Source organism: Aquila chrysaetos, chromosome 5, assembly GCF_900496995.4.
Source record: "Aquila chrysaetos chrysaetos chromosome 5, bAquChr1.4, whole genome shotgun sequence".
NCBI classification, from domain to species: Eukaryota; Metazoa; Chordata; class Aves; order Accipitriformes; family Accipitridae; genus Aquila; species Aquila chrysaetos.
This window is the reverse complement of record NC_044008.1, coordinates 42,279,692-42,300,685: the sequence shown is the minus strand read 5'-3', so window position 1 is coordinate 42,300,685 and position 20,994 is coordinate 42,279,692. Positions and strand designations below refer to the sequence as shown.

Here is a 20,994-nt window from a genome sequence, read left to right as displayed (position 1 = left end):
ATGGGACTGAGGTCTGCTATGGAATAAAGATAACCTTTGAATTTTCCACAGCAAAGGATGGAGTAGCAATAGTGATTTATACTATAATGGAGTGAAATCCTTATTTAATGTATTGCTTAGATAATTGCTTATATAACTAACAGTACTGATTGTGCTATTCTGATGTTCAGCCTACAAGCAACTGGGGCCTTAAATGTTGCTGTAAAAAATAAGTTACAGACCTTACTATGGGGTTAACATGATTCCTAGCTTGAAGTTAAAGCTGCCAAGACCACAGATTTCAAGGTTTGCCTGAAGTCAAGCATAATTTTATAGTTCCAAGCTAGAATTCAGAGTCTGGTGAGAAGCTGTTTTCTTTTGTGTTTAAGCTACATTTGGCAGCTTCATTTCTAGCTCTGACTAATGTTGCTTCGGGTTTTTTAAAGAAATCACATTTAAACAAAAAATTGAAAAAGACAATAGAATGCAAAAGGGTTTTCTTCTGGATGGAACAGCAGTAATGTGGGGAAGAAGAACAAAACCATTAAAGAAGGCATTGTTAAAAGCCACATTAATATTCAGCAATTAATTCTTGTCATGGTGGTAATCCTGAGAAATGTTGGAGTTAAACAAGGTAGCTCAAATACATCTCAAAATTGTGTTGTAGGCAGCTGCTATTTCGGTATGACAGAAAAAAAAAAAGCAAGCTGATTCACTGTATTGTTTACAGTTCATTCTAATTTGATCTTGGTGATGATTTATTGCATAGCAGAGATGATCCAATACCTACTTTTTTACTTTTGGGGGGGAAAAAAAAATTAGTATTTCACTGCTGAAATAAATGTTATTGTGAAATGGATGGACAAGGAGCATGAATCTGGGCAGTCCAGGAATAAAGTTTTAGCAATACACACTAAAGAATGCTCCAGCCATACTATAAAGTTTCTATTGTTAGAAGTCAAGGACAAGTAAACCGAGGAGCTCGTTTGTAAAAGACAATGTTTTTCTGAAAGCAAGGCATTCTCTTGAAAAATCTGTCACCTCCACTACTGGTGTTTGAACATGCAAAGGAAGTAATTCAAAACAGTTTGTGTACATAATTTTGCAGAAAAATCTTAGATTGTCTTGTAGGATCTTTGAACTAATGAGTAGCTTTAATAAAGATTTCTTAAGTAGAATGCCTCTGAAAAATCCTATTATGTATTAATTCAGTTCCATGGAATTCTAAACGAATTCTGTGAAGGCACATGAGTATCGTACCTGTGAATACTACAGGTTGTCTTTAAGGGAGGTGGGGAGAGGGCTTGCTTTAGTGTCAGAGGGTTTGGAGTTTTTATTTTTCTACTAAAAGCTTTTACCTTTGTTTATTATAGAATGTTGCAGACCACATTCCTCAGTTGGTGCAGGGTGTAAGAGGAAGTCAAGCTCAGGCAGAAGACCTCAGTGCCCAGCTTGCTCTAATAAATTCCAGCCAGAACTTCCTTCAGGTGAAGTGAATCAATTACTGTAGTAGATTACATCAGAGCAAAAAGCATTTTTTTGTTGCTGTATGTTTTTATTTGTGATAAATAAGCAGTAAACTGTTACGAAACATGTAAAGTTCATCGCTGACTGTGTGCCATAGCTAAGGAGAATTTAGTTCCTCAGGTCAGTTGGCTGAAGTGTGTTGAATCTGCGGAGAGTGAAAACTGCCAAAATTGAGGATAAAAGTAACAAGAGAACTGAAGTGTATGGAGAAGAAACATTCATTACTGTAGCACTTCCCTTCTGGGAAAGAGTTTAAAGAACAAGATGGAGAGAATTCAGCATCTTTCTAAGTAGAGGTCTGAATATGTGAGATGCTGTTGTAACCTTTCTTAGTGAAGGTAAAGTTAGTGTTGCAGCAACAAGCTCCAGAATTCTTCATAAATAAAAGGGAATATTGCCATGGTTTTTTAGATACTAGCCTGCATACATAATGAATCTTGATTGAAGTTTTGAACAAAACACAAAATTTGACTCTGTGCTTCTTCCAAAACATCTTAAAAAAAAATAGATAAAATATTGAGCATTAATAACAAAACAATTGGGTTTATTATTGACATTACAAGAAACAAACAGAAGAAACCAATTCTCTGTGTAATGACATGATCATTACTTGGCACCAGTTAGTCCTGTCTTAAGTGGGGTTGCTGTTAGCAGGTTCTTTATGGTCCCAAGTAGGCAGAGGTATCGCAAACCATGCTCTTGCTCTGTTTGACTGTTTTGCTATATGATTTTCTCTGGAGTCATTAAAATGATCCGTCTCCCCTCTGGCTGTATGTGTGTACCATGGTGATGGTGAGAATCGACAAGGTATTTTAATTGTATTCGAGGCAAACCCTGTGAGGAGTCATTGCCTGAATTACAGTTTTCAATTTATAGAAATTTGGCAGAGTTTAATATTTAGAAACATTGAGACAAATTTGCCGTCTGTGCTACCTGGGCCTGCTCATACCACGTGGATGCTGAATGGCAAAACTGCACATTTAAATATTTTTAAGTATTCTACATGAGTATTCAGAGGCCTCAGGCAGATGTTGGTACCAATGGGGTAGTCATTGTACTAGTGAAGCACCAATGAGTCCTGCTGCAGAAGACACTGCAATGTGGAATTATGACAGGGTGCAGGATATGAACAAAAGGGTGAGATCTAGAAGGTGCGTGCTTAAGGAGCAGGGAAGCGCATGAAATGGTCATTACAGAAAATCTAGAAACCTGATGAGTGTGTGAATGGAGGAGGCAGTTTGTTTATTGAATCTTAAGCCTTTTTTTAAAGATAATGAGCTAGTAAAACCAATTGTGTTCACTGCTCTTCTTTAAACAGCCTGGAAGTAAAATGGTGGCATCTGCTAAAGCTGCAGTGCCCACTGTGACTGATCAAGCAGCAGCAATGCAGCTAAGTCAGTGTGCAAAGAATCTTGCTACCAGCTTAGCTGAGCTCCGAACCGCCTCCCAGAAGGTAGGTAAATACTAGTTTTAATCAGCTAAAGGAAGATGGCTTGGATGGTGGTCACAAGCTCACTCCTTCTGGGCCCACTGTGTCTCCCCAAAGGGAACAGCTCATGCTCAGTCAGTGTTCACTTTTCAGTGTTGCTTTTTGCGCACAGTTTGCTCAAACTCCTGGGTGGCTTCTGTGTCATAATAGAAAGGGGAGGGAGATGTGGCAAGAAAACTGAAGAGCTTGTGCTACCCCTTCCATATCAGAAAGACAGGAGGAGGGTATACACAGAGCAGCATGTGAATGCTCTGAGCTGCTGTTACATCTGAAGGAAAGTGGGGAAAGGGGAGCATATCTCCTGCACCTGCCAAACTGGGGTGAACCCAGATACAGCACTGCTGTGGTCAATCTCGTGATTGTGAACAGGAGCTACCATCTCTAAAACTCAGGGAAGCAAAGGCTATCTCTGTTTCACACATAGATTTCTAAACCATGTATGGGTTTAAAAAAAAAAAAAAAGTTATCAGTGGGAAGTCTGCTCTTATTTTTTGTGTATGCTGAGGCCCAAAACCAGGATTGTAGCATATAGGTAGCTACATCTGAGCTAACATTGAAATTTCCAGCTCAGGTATTGATGATTTTGGGCTGCCATACCAGAGGGCTCACTGTGACTTTAGTCATGATGCATAGTTAGGCTATTTGTCAAAAGTCAAGTCCAGACAGCAGCAGTTATTTTCTCAGTACCTGGACTGCCTAGTGTGAAGGTATGTGTACACAAGCTAAGTGCATCTCATTCCCCTGGTGGCTCTTAACAGTGTGTTATTCTATTCACAAGATAAGAATGTTGTGCAGGAGTTTGGAATCCATGATGTGTAACACTTAAAGTGCCCACAATGGCCTGTAAAGTCATGAGAGCAGTAATTTGGGAGGGAGAGATTATGTATGAAGCATTTACTATTGCTGGTAGTGGCTTACAGCTGCTAACAGTGATATTGATCTGATTTCTGAATAGGCTCATGAAGCATGTGGCCCAATGGAAATTGATTCTGCTTTGAATACAGTCCAGACACTCAAAAATGAACTGCAAGATGCGAAGATGGCAGCTGTGGATGGACAGTTAAAACCTCTCCCAGGAGAAACTGTAATTGAGGAAGGATGTTCTTCATTTAAAAACAAACAAAGTTAGCTGTTAAAAATTTTAAGTATTGGAGGCAAAACAAGTCATGAGGCTTTGGATAATGATGACACTGATAGGATTTTGCACTAATTCTCTTAAAAAGAGTATATATTCTTACTACACCAGAAGCATGTTCTGTAGCAGAATTAGTCATAGGACTGTAGGGCCTCCTTCTCTGTTGTATAAATTACAATTTGGTAGCAGCAATGTTTTGGTCTTTTCTTGTCAAAATGAACTTCTTTTCAATAGTGACAAAGATGAGAACTCAATAGTTCTAAGACTACCAGTCCTCGTAGACTTAAAGTGAAATGTTTTATTTGGCAAAAAAACCCTTCTCAGATGAAGCTATTGATTTCCATTGCTAATTATAAAATAGTTCTGTTGTTCATATTACCTAATATGTTAATTCATTTCACCCTGGACAGGGAAAACATGCTAGTCAGGTTTCAGAGAAACTGTGTGTGTGTTTGGTAGCTGAGGTACAAGCTTGTTTTTTGTTGAATGAGGAATTTTTTAGTACTACTTAAAAAACAAGTGTGTTTTAGTTGAGCTTAAGCAAAGAATGTTGTCCTTTGCAACTTTTCACAGCTTGAGAAATGCACTCAGGACCTGGGAAGTACATCCAAAGCAGTCGGTTCTTCAATGGCCCAGCTGTTAACTTGTGCTGCTCAAGGCAACGAGCACTACACAGGTAGTGTTTTATTCACAATGTCTCTGTGAAACCTCTGCTTTCCATAAAATACTTGATAGAAGGTTTTCTTATCACAGACAACTAAAATCAAGGAATTAGTTTTCTTTTTAATGCTGATAGTGAATTGTGGCAAGTTACTAGGAATTGCTAGTGTGAATAATGTGTTTCATAAAAGAATAGTGTTGCAATCTGCTGTGTGTCTGTATATAATGAGAATAGATTGAGACATCTGTTGTTTTTGTAAATATAAGCCACTGAAACTCTGTAAAGGACAGAACTAAAATGTAATGCAATTTAAAGGTCAGTGTGACTCGAAATGTTGCTATGTCATTTCAGAAGGTTAAAAGGGTCTTTGGATATTTTTTGAAGCACAGGATGCAAACATACTTGGGATAGCTTGGTGACGTTTAAAACTGCATCTCTTACTAGATGTTACCAGTTTACATGTATAATGCAGCTGGTTTCTCTGACTCACTGATCACATTTGCATAGTTTGAGTTAAAGCCAACAGGGAATGTGGGCACACAGATTCTACGGTTTGTTTTTGTACCTGTGCTTTTAGAAACCAGAAACACCCTAATAAGGAAAATGCTCCTTGCAGGAGGGGAAAAAAGTTTACTCTTAGATGGTAAAATGTTCTGTCTCCTTATTTCTGTAAGAAATGAAAGCTGTTGATGCAAATGCTACTGTAGGATTTTTTTAAATATTACTGATAAAATGTATTATGGCAATTACCACTTCATTGGATATAATTGCATCAGGGCTACATAGCTTAGTTGCTTTCATTTGAAGCAGATGTAATTGCACTAAGCTGGCTCGCATTTCTATCACATAGTTATGCAGAAGTTAGCACTGGGTATCTGGTGAAGGAATACAGATACTTGCAGCTGATACCTAATAATTGAATCTAGTAGTTCTCAACATCAAGCTAGAAGAGCTGTTTGGTTGGGAAATCCTACAAAACAACGAGTTCTTTTCAAAGCTCATATAACTATTTTCTATCTCATACTGTCTTGTTATGTAAAAAATCTTGTGTGCTCAAGTAAGCACTGAGTGTTTACAGGTATTATGACATTCTGCTGTTCCTCTGTGATAAAAATACTTTGCAGCTTATATTCACTATTTAATAATTCCCTCTTGTCTGCAACTGTCACAGTAAGGTTTTTTCCACTTTATGCTGAAAGTCATTGTAGAGGATGAAAGCAATACCAAACTGAAAGTGATGCAATCAGACCTTTTTATTTTGTGGTACTGTGATAAATTAAGTCAAACTTAAAGGTTGCTTACTGGTACTCTAAAAAAAGGAAACAAAACGTGTGGGTACTTTTCAAATTCAATTCAAATTTTCTTTAAATTAAGAATGTAGAAAGCTCTCTGTGGTTTGTCCAATAGAAAGGTTGTAACTGCAGCATAGGCAGTACTGTTTCTCTGCCTAGCTTTGCTTTACTTTGACATATAATATCACTTGCTTTTCATTACCTTCTAAAGTTTCTGCATTTAAAAATATTCAGTTGACCAGAAGAGAAAATGTTAAAAGGCACTGGCGTTAAAATGCTAACATGGCTGCTTTGTGGGTTGTGATGTTCCAGTTTTCTGAACGTTTCCAGTAGGGTTATTGGAACATTCTAATTATTTTTAATGCCTAAATATGGATAACTAAGAGGTCTTGTACAGAAAATGTGAACCTTTTCTATAGTTTTCTTTTGGTAGGAATAGCATGATTTTAACATTATCACTCAGAATATACTACCTACGTTAATTGCATATGTCGTTGACTAGACTACATGCTAATTAAGGTCTTTTAGAAGACTATTTTATATTGGTTTTCATTAAGGGCTGGATTAAATTTCAAAAATAGAATGGGACCATTATTCATACAGTCGTATGCCTTAGTGCTAAAGCTGATGAATGTCCTGTAATGTTGGCCAGACAGAACACAAACTAATTTCATGACATCCTCTCTGTGACTTCATTCAGTTATTTTTATGTGCTTGTATTCACAGTAATGTTAGGTTATATCAAGTTGTACCATCCCTAATGATTTCTTAATTTTTTTAATTTTTTCTTTAATTGCTTCAACTTAAGGTGTTGCTGTGTTTATTCTCTAAAAAATCCAAAGCTGCATTTTCAGAAGCGGCAGAGATGCTGTGGGTCTGAAGTCATGTACACCATTCTTGTAGACAATCACTTTCCCCCTTAGCTTGAGTATGAGTTTTTCCTCATTTCCAGGTTTTAGATTTTCTTCTTTTTCAGTGCTAAGATTTAGTCACTAATGTAGAGCTGTGCCTGGAATGTCGTCTTTGGGGTATAATATTTACTTTATGGCTTCACTACAGGCATTTCTCTAGGCAAATGATGACGTGTATTTCAAATGTGTTCATGTTTGTAGATTTTCTTTTAAACTGCATTTGCAATGTTATTTTGCAATGGGATCATTACCTGCAAATTCATCTGTCACAAAATACAAAGATCGTCTTTAAGGGTACTAATAGAATCCTTGATGAAATCTGAACATAGGAGTTGCTGCCAGAGAAACTGCTCAGGCTTTGAAGACTTTGGCTCAAGCGGCACGAGGGGTTGCAGCATCTACTACCGACCCTGTGGCAGCACATGCAATGTTGGATTCAGCAAGAGATGTCATGGAAGGCTCTGCTATGCTTATTCAGGAGGCGAAGCAGGCCCTGGCTGCACCAGGGGATGCAGACAGTCAGCAGCGATTAGCCCAGGTAAGTTGCAACTTGAGCAGCTACATGAATTATCAAACACCCAGTGAAACTACTTAGAACACAGCATTAAATAATGAGAGAGAACAATAGAAAATAAGGCTGCAAGGCATGTCAGCCTTCCAGCAACTCTCAGATAGTAACATCATACTTGTGTTAAACAATGCAGATGGTGCGTAGTATGATATTTTAGTCACCTTTTAGAAAAATAAACTTATACAAAGATGCAGTTAAGTGCTTTTACCCACAATGCGATTGAGTCGGCTGCTTGACTGCAAAAATGAAACAGCTGTTAAACTGGTCATCATCAAATGAAGGATCTGTATTCATGTTATATGCAAAAAATGAATGCACGTTTTCTACGCATGTGGCACCATTGCTATTGAACACTTTAAGGAGTAACAAGTTCTTTTTTACTGGTTTGAAAAGGTCTATAACTGGCCTGTATTTTAAATAGTTTCTTATGAGGAGACATTTGTTTTAATTGGGACTTTGGAAAAAGTAGCATGCAAAGGATTTCTGTGATTAGTATATGGTTAACTTCTGTGGCGTTCCCTTATCTGCAGTGCTGCAGCCTTTATCCCAGGTGCCAGGAGCAGTTGTGGAGCTGCCCTGCCCAACAGTATCCTATCAAATGGGTGAGCGTAAATAATGACTACTGCTAGACTACCGGTGAGCAAACCAAGGAAGTCACAAGCCTCAAAAACATTTTTGTTAGAGTCAGAATGTAGGAATTGCGGACTAATGGAATGTGCCTCCTATTAGATAAATGACCACTTAAGCCTTTCTCAGTGTGGATGTATTTACTTGTGTTGTAGGTGGCAAAAGCAGTGTCCCACTCCTTGAATAACTGTGTGAATTGTCTACCTGGACAAAAGGATGTTGACGTGGCCTTGAAGAGTATTGGGGAATCTAGCAAGAAGCTCCTTGTTGATTCGGTGAGATGTCTTTTAACGTAGAAATAAATTTTAGAGAACCAAAAAGCAGATCTGGGTTCCCCATGTATCAAATTATTATTTAGTAAATGTGCCCTAAGTATACTTCATATAAGTTTTGTTTAAGTTTATGCAACTTTAAGTAGCTGCTGCTTTGGCTGAAATGCTGTTCTTCTAGTTTTTGGGAAAGGTGAAATATGTCTGTGGCTTGTGAAGGCAATATTAAAGTTGTTGTCATAGATCACCATTAGTTTGGTTTTCTGAAAATGCTAACTGTGACTTAACATTTTGAAGAATGTGAAAATTAGAAAATCATAATCCATCTCCCATCTAGAAGTGATCAGTTCAGTTTAAGGAGCATTGTGGTCAGTCAAAAAATGTTTGGTGCATCTATGGTCATTTTGTGCAATGAGAAGAATTGTTGTATTTCTGTTTAACTGCATCCATGTCAAAAAAACCCTTTTGTGCACTGGTAATTTGCTGGAAGGTTATATGATTTGAACAACTTTTTTCTGCACTTACCAGTGATCCTGCTACCCTGTGAATGAAGGAGGAATTGTATTTTGATATGTTTGTGCAATGCCTTTTGGTAAAACGAGGTCAGGAGTTTGGAGTCATTGTGAAGAGCTGCCAGTACTTGCGTGGTGTTCTGGAAAGCTTGTTTGTGGAAGTGAATGATGACTTGGAGACCAAAATTCTCCAACTTTTGCCACTGAGTTCATCACTTCGAATTTTGTAGTTGAACCATAAAATAGCTATTGTCATCTCTGTCTCTTGAAAGGCTTACATACTTGTCTGTCCCTTGAAAGAAACAGTGGGACTGAGGTTGTTGCATAGATTTCTGGTTGATAGCTGTCCCATAGTTACACTATTCTACTTTCAGAACTGAATCACTAGCAGTCCGGTTGCAGTGCTCTGTTCTACCTTGTATGTGAAGCTCACTACTGTATTGCATTTAGTGTTCTTGAATTGTGTTGAACCTTTCAGTCGTGAAAGGCTGGTGTGACGTGACAGACAATAAAATATGGCACTTGGTCTTTTACAGCTACCTCCAAGTTCTAAGTCATTTCAAGAAGCTCAGAGTGAACTGAACCAGGCAGCAGCAGACCTGAATCAGTCAGCAGGAGAAGTCGTCCATGCTACACGGGGCCAAAGTGGGGAACTGGCTGCAGCCTCTGGAAAATTCAGTGATGATTTTGATGAATTTCTTGATGCTGGTATTGAAATGGCTGGCCAAGCACAAGTAAGTTTTTTTTATCTTGCTAATTGGGACCAAGGATTATCTTGGCATAGTATCTCGCAGTGCAGTGTCTTGGTTATCTAGTAGCACAGTACAATGTGCTAGTGTGAGCCTATCCAAATATGACAGGTGATGTTTTTTATGAAGCAGTCATCTGTAACTGGTTATCCAGAGTGAAGTCAACTCAGTGTTTGCGTTCTGCACAGGATACTGATATTTGTTCCTGTGCCCAGTCAGAAATATGACTTCGTACTCTTCTGTCTAGGTTGGGCTGTTAACTAATTTGAGCTGTATATCTGAAGGTACAAAGGTGTGCTGAACCTCTCAAAGCTTATGGAAAGGGTTGCTTCTATTTTGGTAGAACTACCATGGAGAATAATTTATGTGAACACTGTTCAAAATTTAACACCTTTCTTTGCTAATTTTCAAATGCTTTAAGTAGAGGGAGGAAAAGATGCATTTAAAATCCAGACTTGATATTGCTCTGTGGTGCGTGCTGCTATGGACCTGCTACAGAGTGGAGCAAGGATTTGAAGAGGGCTGGCTAAAATGCCATGGATCTGACAGCAAGCACTTGGACTTCTGTTTAGTGATCTAAAATGTGGCAGAGTTCTATTCTGATGAACTCACTAACAATCAGGAATGTTGTCACGTGTTACCTAGCTTATTCCTAGTAGTCTAGGTACTCATATGAAGTTGGAGATATCTCCTTCATTTTATCTTACTGGGTTTAAGTGTACTGAATTACACTAATTGGTCATTTGTAGATGATTTAGCATAGCAAATGTCAGCATATAAGAAAGAGTCACGTACCAGGAGACCTAGGAGGACTTGCAGAAAAAAGAATCTGCAGACTGTTTTGCCCTAGTTAGTAGGAGGAGCTTGCAAACCTGAGAAATAATTGCTGAAAGAAAACTAACCAGAAAGTCGTGAGTGTGCCAGTCCTCTGAAGTCATTTATGAAGTCTATAGAGCAGATGCTTTGTAGGTAGGGCTGAGTAGAGAGATCGGACAATGATTGCTGATTATTCTCCATCAAAACTTAATCTTTCAGGTTCCAGATCCATGAAGTGAGTTAGGCACCAAATATCAGCTGATTCTCTGAAACTGAGTAGGATTTAGGTACCTGACTGTCTTTTTAGCCATGGGCCTCATTGACTTTTACAATGTTTTGTGTGAGGCAATTCGGTGAAGGCAAAGGTGGAAATGATGCTGCAAATAGCTACTTGAAAAGAGAATTCCTGATGATGATGACCTTGTGGCCCTTGCAGATTTGCTTATCCTGCTGATATAGGGGTTGATAACCATCTTGGTTATTAATGGCTGATCTTTGCAAAGAGAATGCTTTCTGTCTGTGTGTAGTTATTTAGCCTGAATAGAAGCAATACCAGGTATTTTGGATGCCCAGCCAAATGCTGGGGTAGGGAGGAAGCAGAATGTAAATATAGAGTAAAAGCTATTCACATCAGCTGAGTAATACGCACCTCTTTACATAAAACCCCGAATAGACCGTTAGAAAGAATGGATTCATTTCTACTGATCGTTGACGGAAGAATCTAGTCATGGCTATTTTCTGTGATAATGCAGTACTTCCTGTAACTGTATGTTGATACAGGTTTTCCTTTTCAACCAATGGCTTAAATAATAGAACATCCAAGTCAGAATGTTTACCAGAGTAGGCTTATAGAAACACATTTCCTTGGGATAGAGGACTTTCTGGAGGGATCTTTCTGTGCGAGTAATCCCAGTTAGATGCTAGAGAGCCTGTGGGTTACACAGAGGATGCTAGCATACAGGGAGAGTACGCTGACTGAATAATGTGGATCAGTTGTGCCAGGCAGAGACACATGAGAGTCTTGACAACAAAAGCGTTGTTCAACAACTAGTAAAGTTTCTCCGTTGCTCATTTGTGAATACTGCCATTGTTAGAAACCAAGCTATTTGTTATATGGGTTTCTTTTTCTGTTATGTAAGGGAAGCTAGAGGCACCTGTCTGGGTGAAGAGAGGCTTTGGTCCATGTTCTTCTCCGGACTATGGTCCCCTGCATGTCAGTGATTTCAGGTGGATAAACTGGGTTTCCAAATGTGGTTTTAGCGCACACTCTTTATTGCAAGCTCTGCACTTAATGTTATGCTGCTGTGGCTTTCCAGACTAAAGAGGACCAGATTCAAGTAATAGGTAACCTCAAGAGCATCTCTATGGCTTCCAGCAAGCTGTTACTAGCTGCCAAGTCACTGTCTGTTGATCCTGGAGCTCCTAATGCCAAAAACCTCTTAGCAGCAGCAGCAAGGTAAGGATGTGTTGCTTGCTTTAGGTTTTCCTGAGATGTTTGCATTTCTCTGTGATATTTGTAATGTGTTTATATATTCTTCTGCTATTGACAGTTAACTGAGTGGTTGGAACCTGCAGTTCTATTTAAAAGAAAGTAGGCCAGAGGAAAACTACTTTTTTTGGAGTAGTTCCGTAACTGGCATAACTTGTTACCATTGCTGGAAATAAAAACCAGCAGCTGAAGAGTTGGCCTGGTTTTTCAAAGGGACTAGTGTGTTTTACCTACTGGTATTTTACCATCTATGTTCTGACAAGGCAGTAACTAACAGTAAGCCTCTCAATCCCTAACAAAGAAAAGAAATTGAATAACATTCTTATATAGAATGTGCTTAAAAATCATGTTGTGGCTACCTATCATTAAAAGTGTGTATGTGTGTATGATCAAGTTAACTTGAAGAGGTTAGATGCTATATTTATTTGGTGGAAGATACCCTTACTTTAAAGATTCAGTCAACCATGCCCTGAATTTCATCTTGTGGACCCTGTTTCTCAGTCAAGGCACTCAGTGTTTATGAGAAAAATAACACTGCATTTCAGTGTTTGACTGGATAATTTTCTCTCCTTCACTTGTCAAATCTTTTTCACAATTTTTTTTTCCCTAAATAACTTCAGTTTTCTAAGTTTGTAAATGGAATGTTCAAATATCAGACTGGAAGGAGACTGCTGAAGGACAGATAGACATCACACCTAGAAACTTCAACATTAAATCAGATGAACATCTGAGATCATGTGGATGTGACTTACAATATTGTGTTCCAAAATGTTTATACTCGCAAAGATTAGCCTAGACAGGAAGTGAGTACGTGAAGACTTTTACTTCCTTGGGGATAATGTAGTTGATGTTTGTCCTGGACCTTGGAGTCATCCCTTTCTAATAGCAATAACTTAATTTTTTAAAAATAAATCCACTCCTTTAATAAAGCACTTTTTAAAGAAGTTATGCTACTTTACTTTGTCATATTTGTTAAAAAAAAAAAAAAAAAAAAACAAAAAAAAAACCCAGAAACAACTCTGACATCCATCTTGTCTCCCCAGAATTAAATAGCTTCTAGGAAATTTGTAGGTAATCAAAAGCACACTGCTTAAAAGTGAGGGAGTTGCATGAGCTTTCATTATTGCCACAGCATCAGACTGCTACAAATTTCTGCTTTAGGCTTGAAGCATTCCTATTTGGCATGTAGAGCAAGTTAGTGTTCTCAGTGAAGCCCAGTTAGTTAGTTTCTGCCAGGCTGGTATTCCCTCCGTAGAAGCATGTAATACAAAAAGGGAGACAAGCCATGTAGAGCCTTTAGATGTTCTATTTTGACATGCTGTTAGCGTGTGTATGTGTGTCTGCATGCATAAGACTTTACATAGACATCAGATAACCATGAAAAGTAAATACTGTACCAATTCTTAGTTTGTGTTTAAGACGCTAAGCAGACACCGTATTTCCCTTCTCAAATCCTCCATGGCTACTTGTGACAAGCTTCCAGGGCTCTGTTCTCTTTCCCTGCTGTGATATGGTCAGGGTCAAGTATTTTTACTTTCCCTTTTCTCATAAAAATGAAAAAAGAGGCACAGCTTTCTTTGCTTCCTGTTTATAAGATGGCTTATCTTCTCATTTTTCTCTCATCTTCTACGGTACTGTGATTAATTTTCTTGTATTTTCTTTCCTTTCTTCCCCCTTTGTTCCAGCTATAATAGACACTCCAACTTTTTAGTAGCTTTGGCCTCCTTGTGGAGGCATTTTTCTTGACTTCCTCTGACAGTCTCATAGGACTGCAACGGTGGCTGAGTTCCCTGCAAGATCCAAGTATTTATGTGCTGTATTTGATGAAAACAAATGTGGCTTTTAGAGTCCTAGCAGTCGTCTTCCGCACTGGGATTGGTGTCTGAGGGGCCACCTTCCTGGTTCCACTGCTTCCAAATACTTTTAAAAGTAATGCTTGTGCACTGGGTGTATTCCTGCACACAGGGTACCTAGTGTGTGGTAATAATATTCATGAGGTCACACTGCATCCTCTACAGTGCTGACACTTCTAGTCTATTACCAAGTTTGGGTTTTTTTTTCTTTAATTACTGATACTCTCCAAGTCAAAATGCATTGTCTCTCTTAGATTAAAATCAACAGTGGACAAGTTATTTTTGCGTGAAGTTTCTCTGGGAGTGAACAGAACTTTCCATTTTTGCCATCTATTCATATGTCTGTATGCAATGATATTTTTCACATGCATAGAAATCATTGATGTTCAGGAGATTGAGAATCCATCCTTTGTATTGATGTTATGTTGGTGAAGCCGTGCGTGTTGTTTTTCAGAGATAGATAATAATTGTAAAAACATTTGTGTATATACACGCACACACATTGACTTGGAGAATATCAATTTTTAGTTGAAGATAAAAACCAAATCTGTCTGATAACAGACTATATAAATATATAGCAGGACTATGTGTGTATAATACAGTATGCCAGACAGGACACAAGACATATATATGTAACAGTCATGTATATGACACAAGACATATATATGTAACAGTTCCTGAAAGGCAAAGGAACTTGGGGAAAATGGCTCCACAAGGACACCAAACCTACCGAAAAGGGTAGGAGTCTCAGTTAAACACAAATATGTCTGTCTGTCCTGGTTTCAGCTGGGATAGAGTTAATTGTCTTCCTAGGAGCTGGCATAGTGCTATGTTTTTGAGTTAGGTATGAGAAGAATGTTGGTAACACTGATGTTTTCAATTGTTACTAAGTAATGTTTAGTCTCAAGTCAAGGATTTTTCAGCTTCTCATGCCCAGCCAGCGAGAAAGCTGGAGGGGCACAAGAAGTTGGCACAGGACACAGCCAGGGCAGCTGACCCAAACTGGCCAAAGGGATATTCCATACCATGGGACGTCCCATCTAGTATATAAACTGGGGGGAGTGGGGGCGGGGAATCGCCGCTCGGGGACTAGCTGGGTGTCGATCGGCGGGTGGTGAGCAATTGCACTGCGCATCATTTGTACATTCCAATCCTTTTATTATTGCTGTTGTCATTTTATTAGTGTTATCATTATCATTATTAGTTTCTTCTTTTCTGTTCTAGTAAACCGTTCTTATCTCAACCCACGAGTTTTACTTCTTTTCCCGATTTTCTCCCCCACCCCACTGGGTGGGGGAGGGAGTGAGTGAGCAGCTGCGTGGTGCTTAGTTGCTGGCTGGGGTTAAACCATGACACTGTTAGTTTCCATTCTTTTTTCCCTGGAAATAAACATGAAACCTGGTGTAAATGTAATAAGCATGTCCTATTTCCTTTCGTAACAGTATGCTACTATCCATCTAGGTAGTCATGTTATTGATATTACCAATCATGTTACCAAGTGCCAGTTTTCTTAAAGAAAAAATAATCCAAATGCCTTGCAGATTTTTCAAGGCCAGAGTAAAGTATATTCTCTATGCACTCTGATTTCACTCATTTTGTAATTTGCCATGAGAAACAACACAAAAAACTTGCATTCCAGTATAATGTCACAATGCAAGATAAGTTTTTGCAAGTTGGTGACAACGTGCCTAGCTATAGAAAATGATATTTGATTAATAACAATGAACAGCAGACTTCTGCTTCCTCCTGCATAGTCTCTTTTTCTAGAAGCTACTTTCCTGGGTGGTTAGCCATTAGTCTAAAATGAATGTAGTTATAATGAATTTTGCTTAATATCAGAGCATTCATCGTAAACACAAATATTGACTATATTGTATGTCAGATTCGGTCTATGTTCAAGAGCACCAGAGCTGTGAACTCCATAGAAATGTAATGCAAAAATACCTTGTCTGTGGATTTAAACCTAAGGGAGCTGATGCATGTTGACTCTGAGAATATCAATCACTAGTTAAAGAGAAAAAAAACCAACTTGATAACAGACTATAGAAATATATAGCAGGATTAGATGTGTGTGTGTGTGTAATACAGTATGTCAGACGATACAAGACTTTGCTAGCAAAGGGTGTATAATATTACTTTACATTCAAACATTTTTTGACACACTAGCCACTTGTTTCTGTGTCATTTAAGACTTCTGGGGTGCTAGCTGAGAAATGATTCAGTTAATATCAGACCTGGAGAAGTGCTAAAACACTTTTTAGCAGCTAAGTTATGTCACTGTGCTAGTGTAGGGGGTTGACCTTGGCCCGCTGCCATGTGTTGTTTTGCCCTTTCTTACCAATGTTTTCCCAGAGGTGCCACCAGCTTGGCTGCTGGGCTCAGCTGTGTCCTGCGGTGGGTCTGTTGGAGCCGTCTAGAACCAGCTGTGCCTGGCATGGGGCAGCCCCTGGCCTCCTCTCACAGAGGCAACCCCTGCAGCCAAAACCTTGCCACAGACACCCAATATACTTGCTGCTGTGAGATGAAGCTTCTGCTTGTTCTGGACTAACTTCTCAATTGTTTGCACTGAAGGCATAGATTTTCAGGTGTGGATCACTATGAAATGCTCTAGTGAGAATGTTATGCTCCTATGAAGCTTGTTAAAGAAGAGGCCTCAGGGTGAACTGTTTAACATACAGTTAATCCCCAAACACTGAAAAGAAAAAATTTAGTAGAACATCAAAGTTTTAAATCTCTATGCAGTGTACACTTAAGAAAACAAAAGTTTTAATGAGGGGAATAATTTAACTTTTAAATTTACCTTTTTTCTTTCTACTCTCCCTAGAGCTGTGACTGAGAGTATAAATCAGCTCATCACGCTGTGCACCCAGCAAGCTCCCGGCCAGAAGGAATGTGATAACGCGCTCAGAGAACTGGAGGTATTGCTACATTTCAAAAGTTCTTAGCAATAAACATGGGCCCCAAATGTTTGTTTCTTTGGTTTTCTTTGTCCTATTAGCTGCTGTCACTGTCTTCTCATTTGGTATCTATGGCAGGGGTTTTAATTGCCTATGAGGTAAGCATAGAATCTCTGTGAACATCTTGTAGTTTTGGTCAGAATGAAATTTGCTGCCCTGTCCACAACTCTTCTTCCCTGCCCCCCAAAAGGTACAGTTAAGTCCTTATTATTCATACTTACTGTGAATTAAGGAAGAATCATGATGAGATAGACATTCTCATTACCAGCAGTGCACTGGAGGGAGTTGCAGTATCTTGATTTTTCCGCTTATAGAATGTTGTTATACATCCGATTTTAGGATGATGTTTACCATCTTTTATCCTGCTTTTTCTTAGTGTAGATTTTTGATGCCTTGTATCTGCTTTGTCACAGCCAAGCTGATAGGACATGTGTGTCAATACAGGTTTTTGCAAGGTATGTTCTCGTTCATGAGTGAAATGTTTGGCTGGCTAAATAGCGGGTAGCAGGTCAGTTGAAAGACCTAAGGTTGTACACTGATCACAGACACAGCTGCTTATAATAGTAGGAAATGGCGTCTTTTTAATTAAACTAAATGCTTGTTGTTTGCTGTAAAGGTCAGAATATCAAGGGATGACTGGCCTGTGTAGAGAGCATAAAACACCTTCAAGGTTTTTATTTCTACCCCTTGGTATCAAAAGGATACAAAGATCATTGCAGTGTGTTCCAGGATATCGTGAGCTTTTTTAATACGCAAGCCCACAGTCGTCATCCCAAAATATTCGTAGGAGTTTGCCTAGGAGCTGCTTTGTACTTCTGAATTCTTAGCTTCTTGAGCTTAGTAGTGTTCTCTCCTTGGTTAAAGGGAGTGGCAGCAAGTCCAAACAATAGAAAGAGAAAACTGGAAATTGGACCATAATGTAATGGCTGCCTGAAATCACTGCAGAATATAGGGGTGGAGCAAGCAGGGGCAATGAAGTGCCATTTCTCAGGACTTCCTAGAAGACTACTGGGGAGAGATCTGCAAAACAGCAGGGACGTGAAAGATAAGAATTCCCAGCTAATGAACCACTGAAAACTGAGAGCTTAGGGAAGAAATGTAGGGCAGAACAGCCTTAAGAAGCCATCACAGAGGGTTCTGTGCCAATAACATGGCTTGCATGGATTGTGAGCAGAGCCTGGGAAGGGCAGAAGGAAGATCTGTAGCATCTTGAACTTCAGGAGACACTTGCCTGAGAGGGACAATTAGCGAGAAAAGCCTGGGTGTATGGAATTAGATTAATTTCTGAGACAAGGGAAACTGAGGCAAAACCACGGAGTCCTGAAACCAGACTGGAGACGGGTATCAAAGGGACCTGAGGAATCTATCAAATCTGGGGGAAAGCATTCTTAGTAGTCTTAACTTTCAATTTCTCTTTACAATGAGTGAGCTCTTACCTCTTCCCTTCATTTCCCCAATTCATCGCCTACTATTTCTAGTCTTCCCAAGGCTTCTTAAAAGTACTCAAAAAGTATTGTTTCTGTAGAAAGAGTGTCTCACCTTGGATTTGACAGACTGTCAGTATGCTCTGTAGTCTTCCCTGGAGACTCTGGAAAATTGTGTTTAGAGAGGACCTTGCTGTATGACCTCCAATGAGGTAGCTAAACTTGCCCAGTGTTTCAGCTGAAAGGATTGACAAAGGTGTTATAGTAATAGCAAATATATGTCAGTGGGAAGTTTGTGCTGGCTTGTATTTCACTGTTCTGTTTCCTTACGTTCTGAGGCTTCTATCTCCATAGTAGTGTAAAAGCTGCAGGAACATTGTTTGCTTTACAAGTTGTTATTTAAAGACGGAACACAACAATGAAGTGTTGCTGCAATGTCTGTGAGAACTGAGAAAGAGAGGAGAGGCAATTGGAAATTGTTTTCTAGATATGACTTCTTACATCACATTGTTCTCACAGTTTAATTGCTGTAAGGCTTTAAACTAGACTATGTATTTTAAAAAGCAATAGCTGGGCTGTTAAAAATATTGTAGGTATATATTAATGGTAGGAGTTTAGTTATGAGAAAAGCTTAAGGGTTTAAAATCATGCCTAGATTTCCTTTAGGTGGAAGGCAACATCAGACACAGATGTTAGTATCTTTCTATACTTACTGATTTCACTTTCAACAAAAAGATTAAAAGTCTTTTCTGCCTGATATTTGGCAGAAAATAGTGCTCCTCCAAACTTGGAAAAAGGCATACTGCAGATATTTTACATATAAAAGAATTACTCTGATGCATTTTACAGCTTTTTACAAGTTTTGTTATCGAAATGCATTGATTCTTCTCAATGAATATGTGACTGACTTTCATGTTGTTATTTCCAGGAATCAGAATCACCTCAGAAAAATAAAGTTAAACCAACTAGTATATATAGTTTTCTGACAGAGGGAGCTGTGTTGGTGGAATCTGTTGACACTAGTAGTAAGAGGCAGGGAGGTGGTTGACTTGCACTTAACTTCGTAGCCCTTTGTGTCTCTAGACAGTACTGAACAAATGGTAGCTGGTTTTCCTATCACTCTTGTAATTCCATTTATGAAATTTAAAATAGTACTGAAAACATCTATTAGACTGTTGACAATGAACAGAAAACCAGATTACCTCATGTCAGCTGAGCCTTGCTAACTGACCATACATAAATCACTCATCACAAACACAAGGTAAACCACATTAGTCTATACTTCCAACAGATTTGTAATGCACAAATGTGTAGTTATCACAGTTCAGTTAATGTAGGGTAGTATTTAATGTGTAACACGCTCATCTGTGCGTGAGCCCTCAGTGAGCGTGTAGTTTTGTTTTCCTGCTGGAGACAAAGTTGTAAGATTACGGTGGTATAAGCAGGATAGTTGTGATGGTCTATGTTCTTCTCAGCTCATTTTTTCAGGCTCTGCTAATAATCAGAGTTTCTTTCATCATTTCAGACAGTGAAGGGAATGCTGGATAACCCTAATGAACCTGTGAGCGATCTCTCATATTTCGATTGTATTGAGAGCGTAATGGAAAACTCAAAGGTAATTTCCTTTTCCCACCTTTGTGCCAATTGGAAAAATGTGTTTTGGTTATTGTAAGTTTCCACATGCATATCAAACATGTTAGAAACACAGCACAGTGTTTATAGCTAAAATTGTATGCTGCATTCCTTGATAAAACTCAGCCTGAGATAGGTCTCTTATAGGTAATTTCAGGTTTTGGTCACTTAGAAGGCATATTGCCTCAGTAAGAAATTTTTAATTACGTGACTGGTATGCAGTACTGTTAGTTTCCCCCTTTCTCCCTTCCTCTCCTGTGCGTTAGACAGCATGTCATACTTTCATGATATATTTTGACTGCAGCTGTGTTAGAAGGGCCCAAAGTGTAAATGGGAGGCTTGGCAATGAAATACCGTTGTATCATTCTGTGCAAAACAGCTTAGAGAAATGTCTGAGCAGTCCGGATATTCTAGCACATCAGAAAATCTGTGTGAAATCTCTTGAGTTATTTTTAAACATACCATGCTATGTATCTTCCTTTGAAGCTTTGCTTTTGGTGTCCTCGTTACTTGATGTGTTGGAATTGTCTCAGATCCTTCCTTCTCTAAAAGAAAAAGAAAGTGGTCGATGGATGTGCATATCACCTTGCATCTAATGCTCTACTGCAGTCAGACCTTATTTTGAATTTTAGAAGAAAATAAACTGAATGCAGTGGGAGACACTGTGGGAATTAATGTGTATTGTGACATTCAGATGGTTCCAGCAGACTAGATGCAATTTCATTTCCACTGAGTTTTAGTGAGTTTGTGGGCAAAGAAGGTCCCGGATGTGTCAACAGCAGCTGCAGGACTGGTTGTCATGTTCAGCAATCCGTGAAATGTACCTAGTGCCAGGCTAGCTGTGATGGCTAGTGGATGATAGCAAAAATGATGAGGGTTAATTTTGTATCCTTGTAGTCATTTACGCTATAATAGTGTTTATGTTCGGCACTGTTGATCTGCATGCCTTATCCCTTATGCCACACAGAGGAATGTGCCCGATTCAGTGAAGCTGATAACTAGCTATCATTTCTGGAAGCCAAATCAAAGAGGTTTGTGGACCGGAACTGGCTCAAAGCCAGGAATCACTTGCCTTTGAGTGGTAGTGAAGCATATTGGGAA

At 38.9% G+C, this 20,994-nt stretch overlaps 1 protein-coding gene across 4 annotated transcripts in view; it reads left to right on the top strand.

The window, feature by feature from the left end:
* Positions 1-20,994, top strand: part of TLN2 (talin 2) — a 204,148-nt gene that overhangs the window by 124,119 nt on the left and 59,035 nt on the right. For all 4 annotated transcript variants that reach the window (XM_030013464.2, XM_030013467.2, XM_030013463.2 and 1 more), the window contains exons 24-33: positions 1,353-1,466; positions 2,825-2,959; positions 3,951-4,079; positions 4,704-4,806; positions 7,324-7,532; positions 8,348-8,467; positions 9,510-9,707; positions 11,855-11,994; positions 16,705-16,798; positions 19,787-19,876. In XM_030013464.2, the coding sequence (XP_029869324.1) occupies positions 1,353-1,466; positions 2,825-2,959; positions 3,951-4,079; positions 4,704-4,806; positions 7,324-7,532; positions 8,348-8,467; positions 9,510-9,707; positions 11,855-11,994; positions 16,705-16,798; positions 19,787-19,876 (1,332 nt within the window). The remainder of the gene's footprint in view (positions 1-1,352; positions 1,467-2,824; positions 2,960-3,950; positions 4,080-4,703; positions 4,807-7,323; positions 7,533-8,347; positions 8,468-9,509; positions 9,708-11,854; positions 11,995-16,704; positions 16,799-19,786; positions 19,877-20,994) is intronic.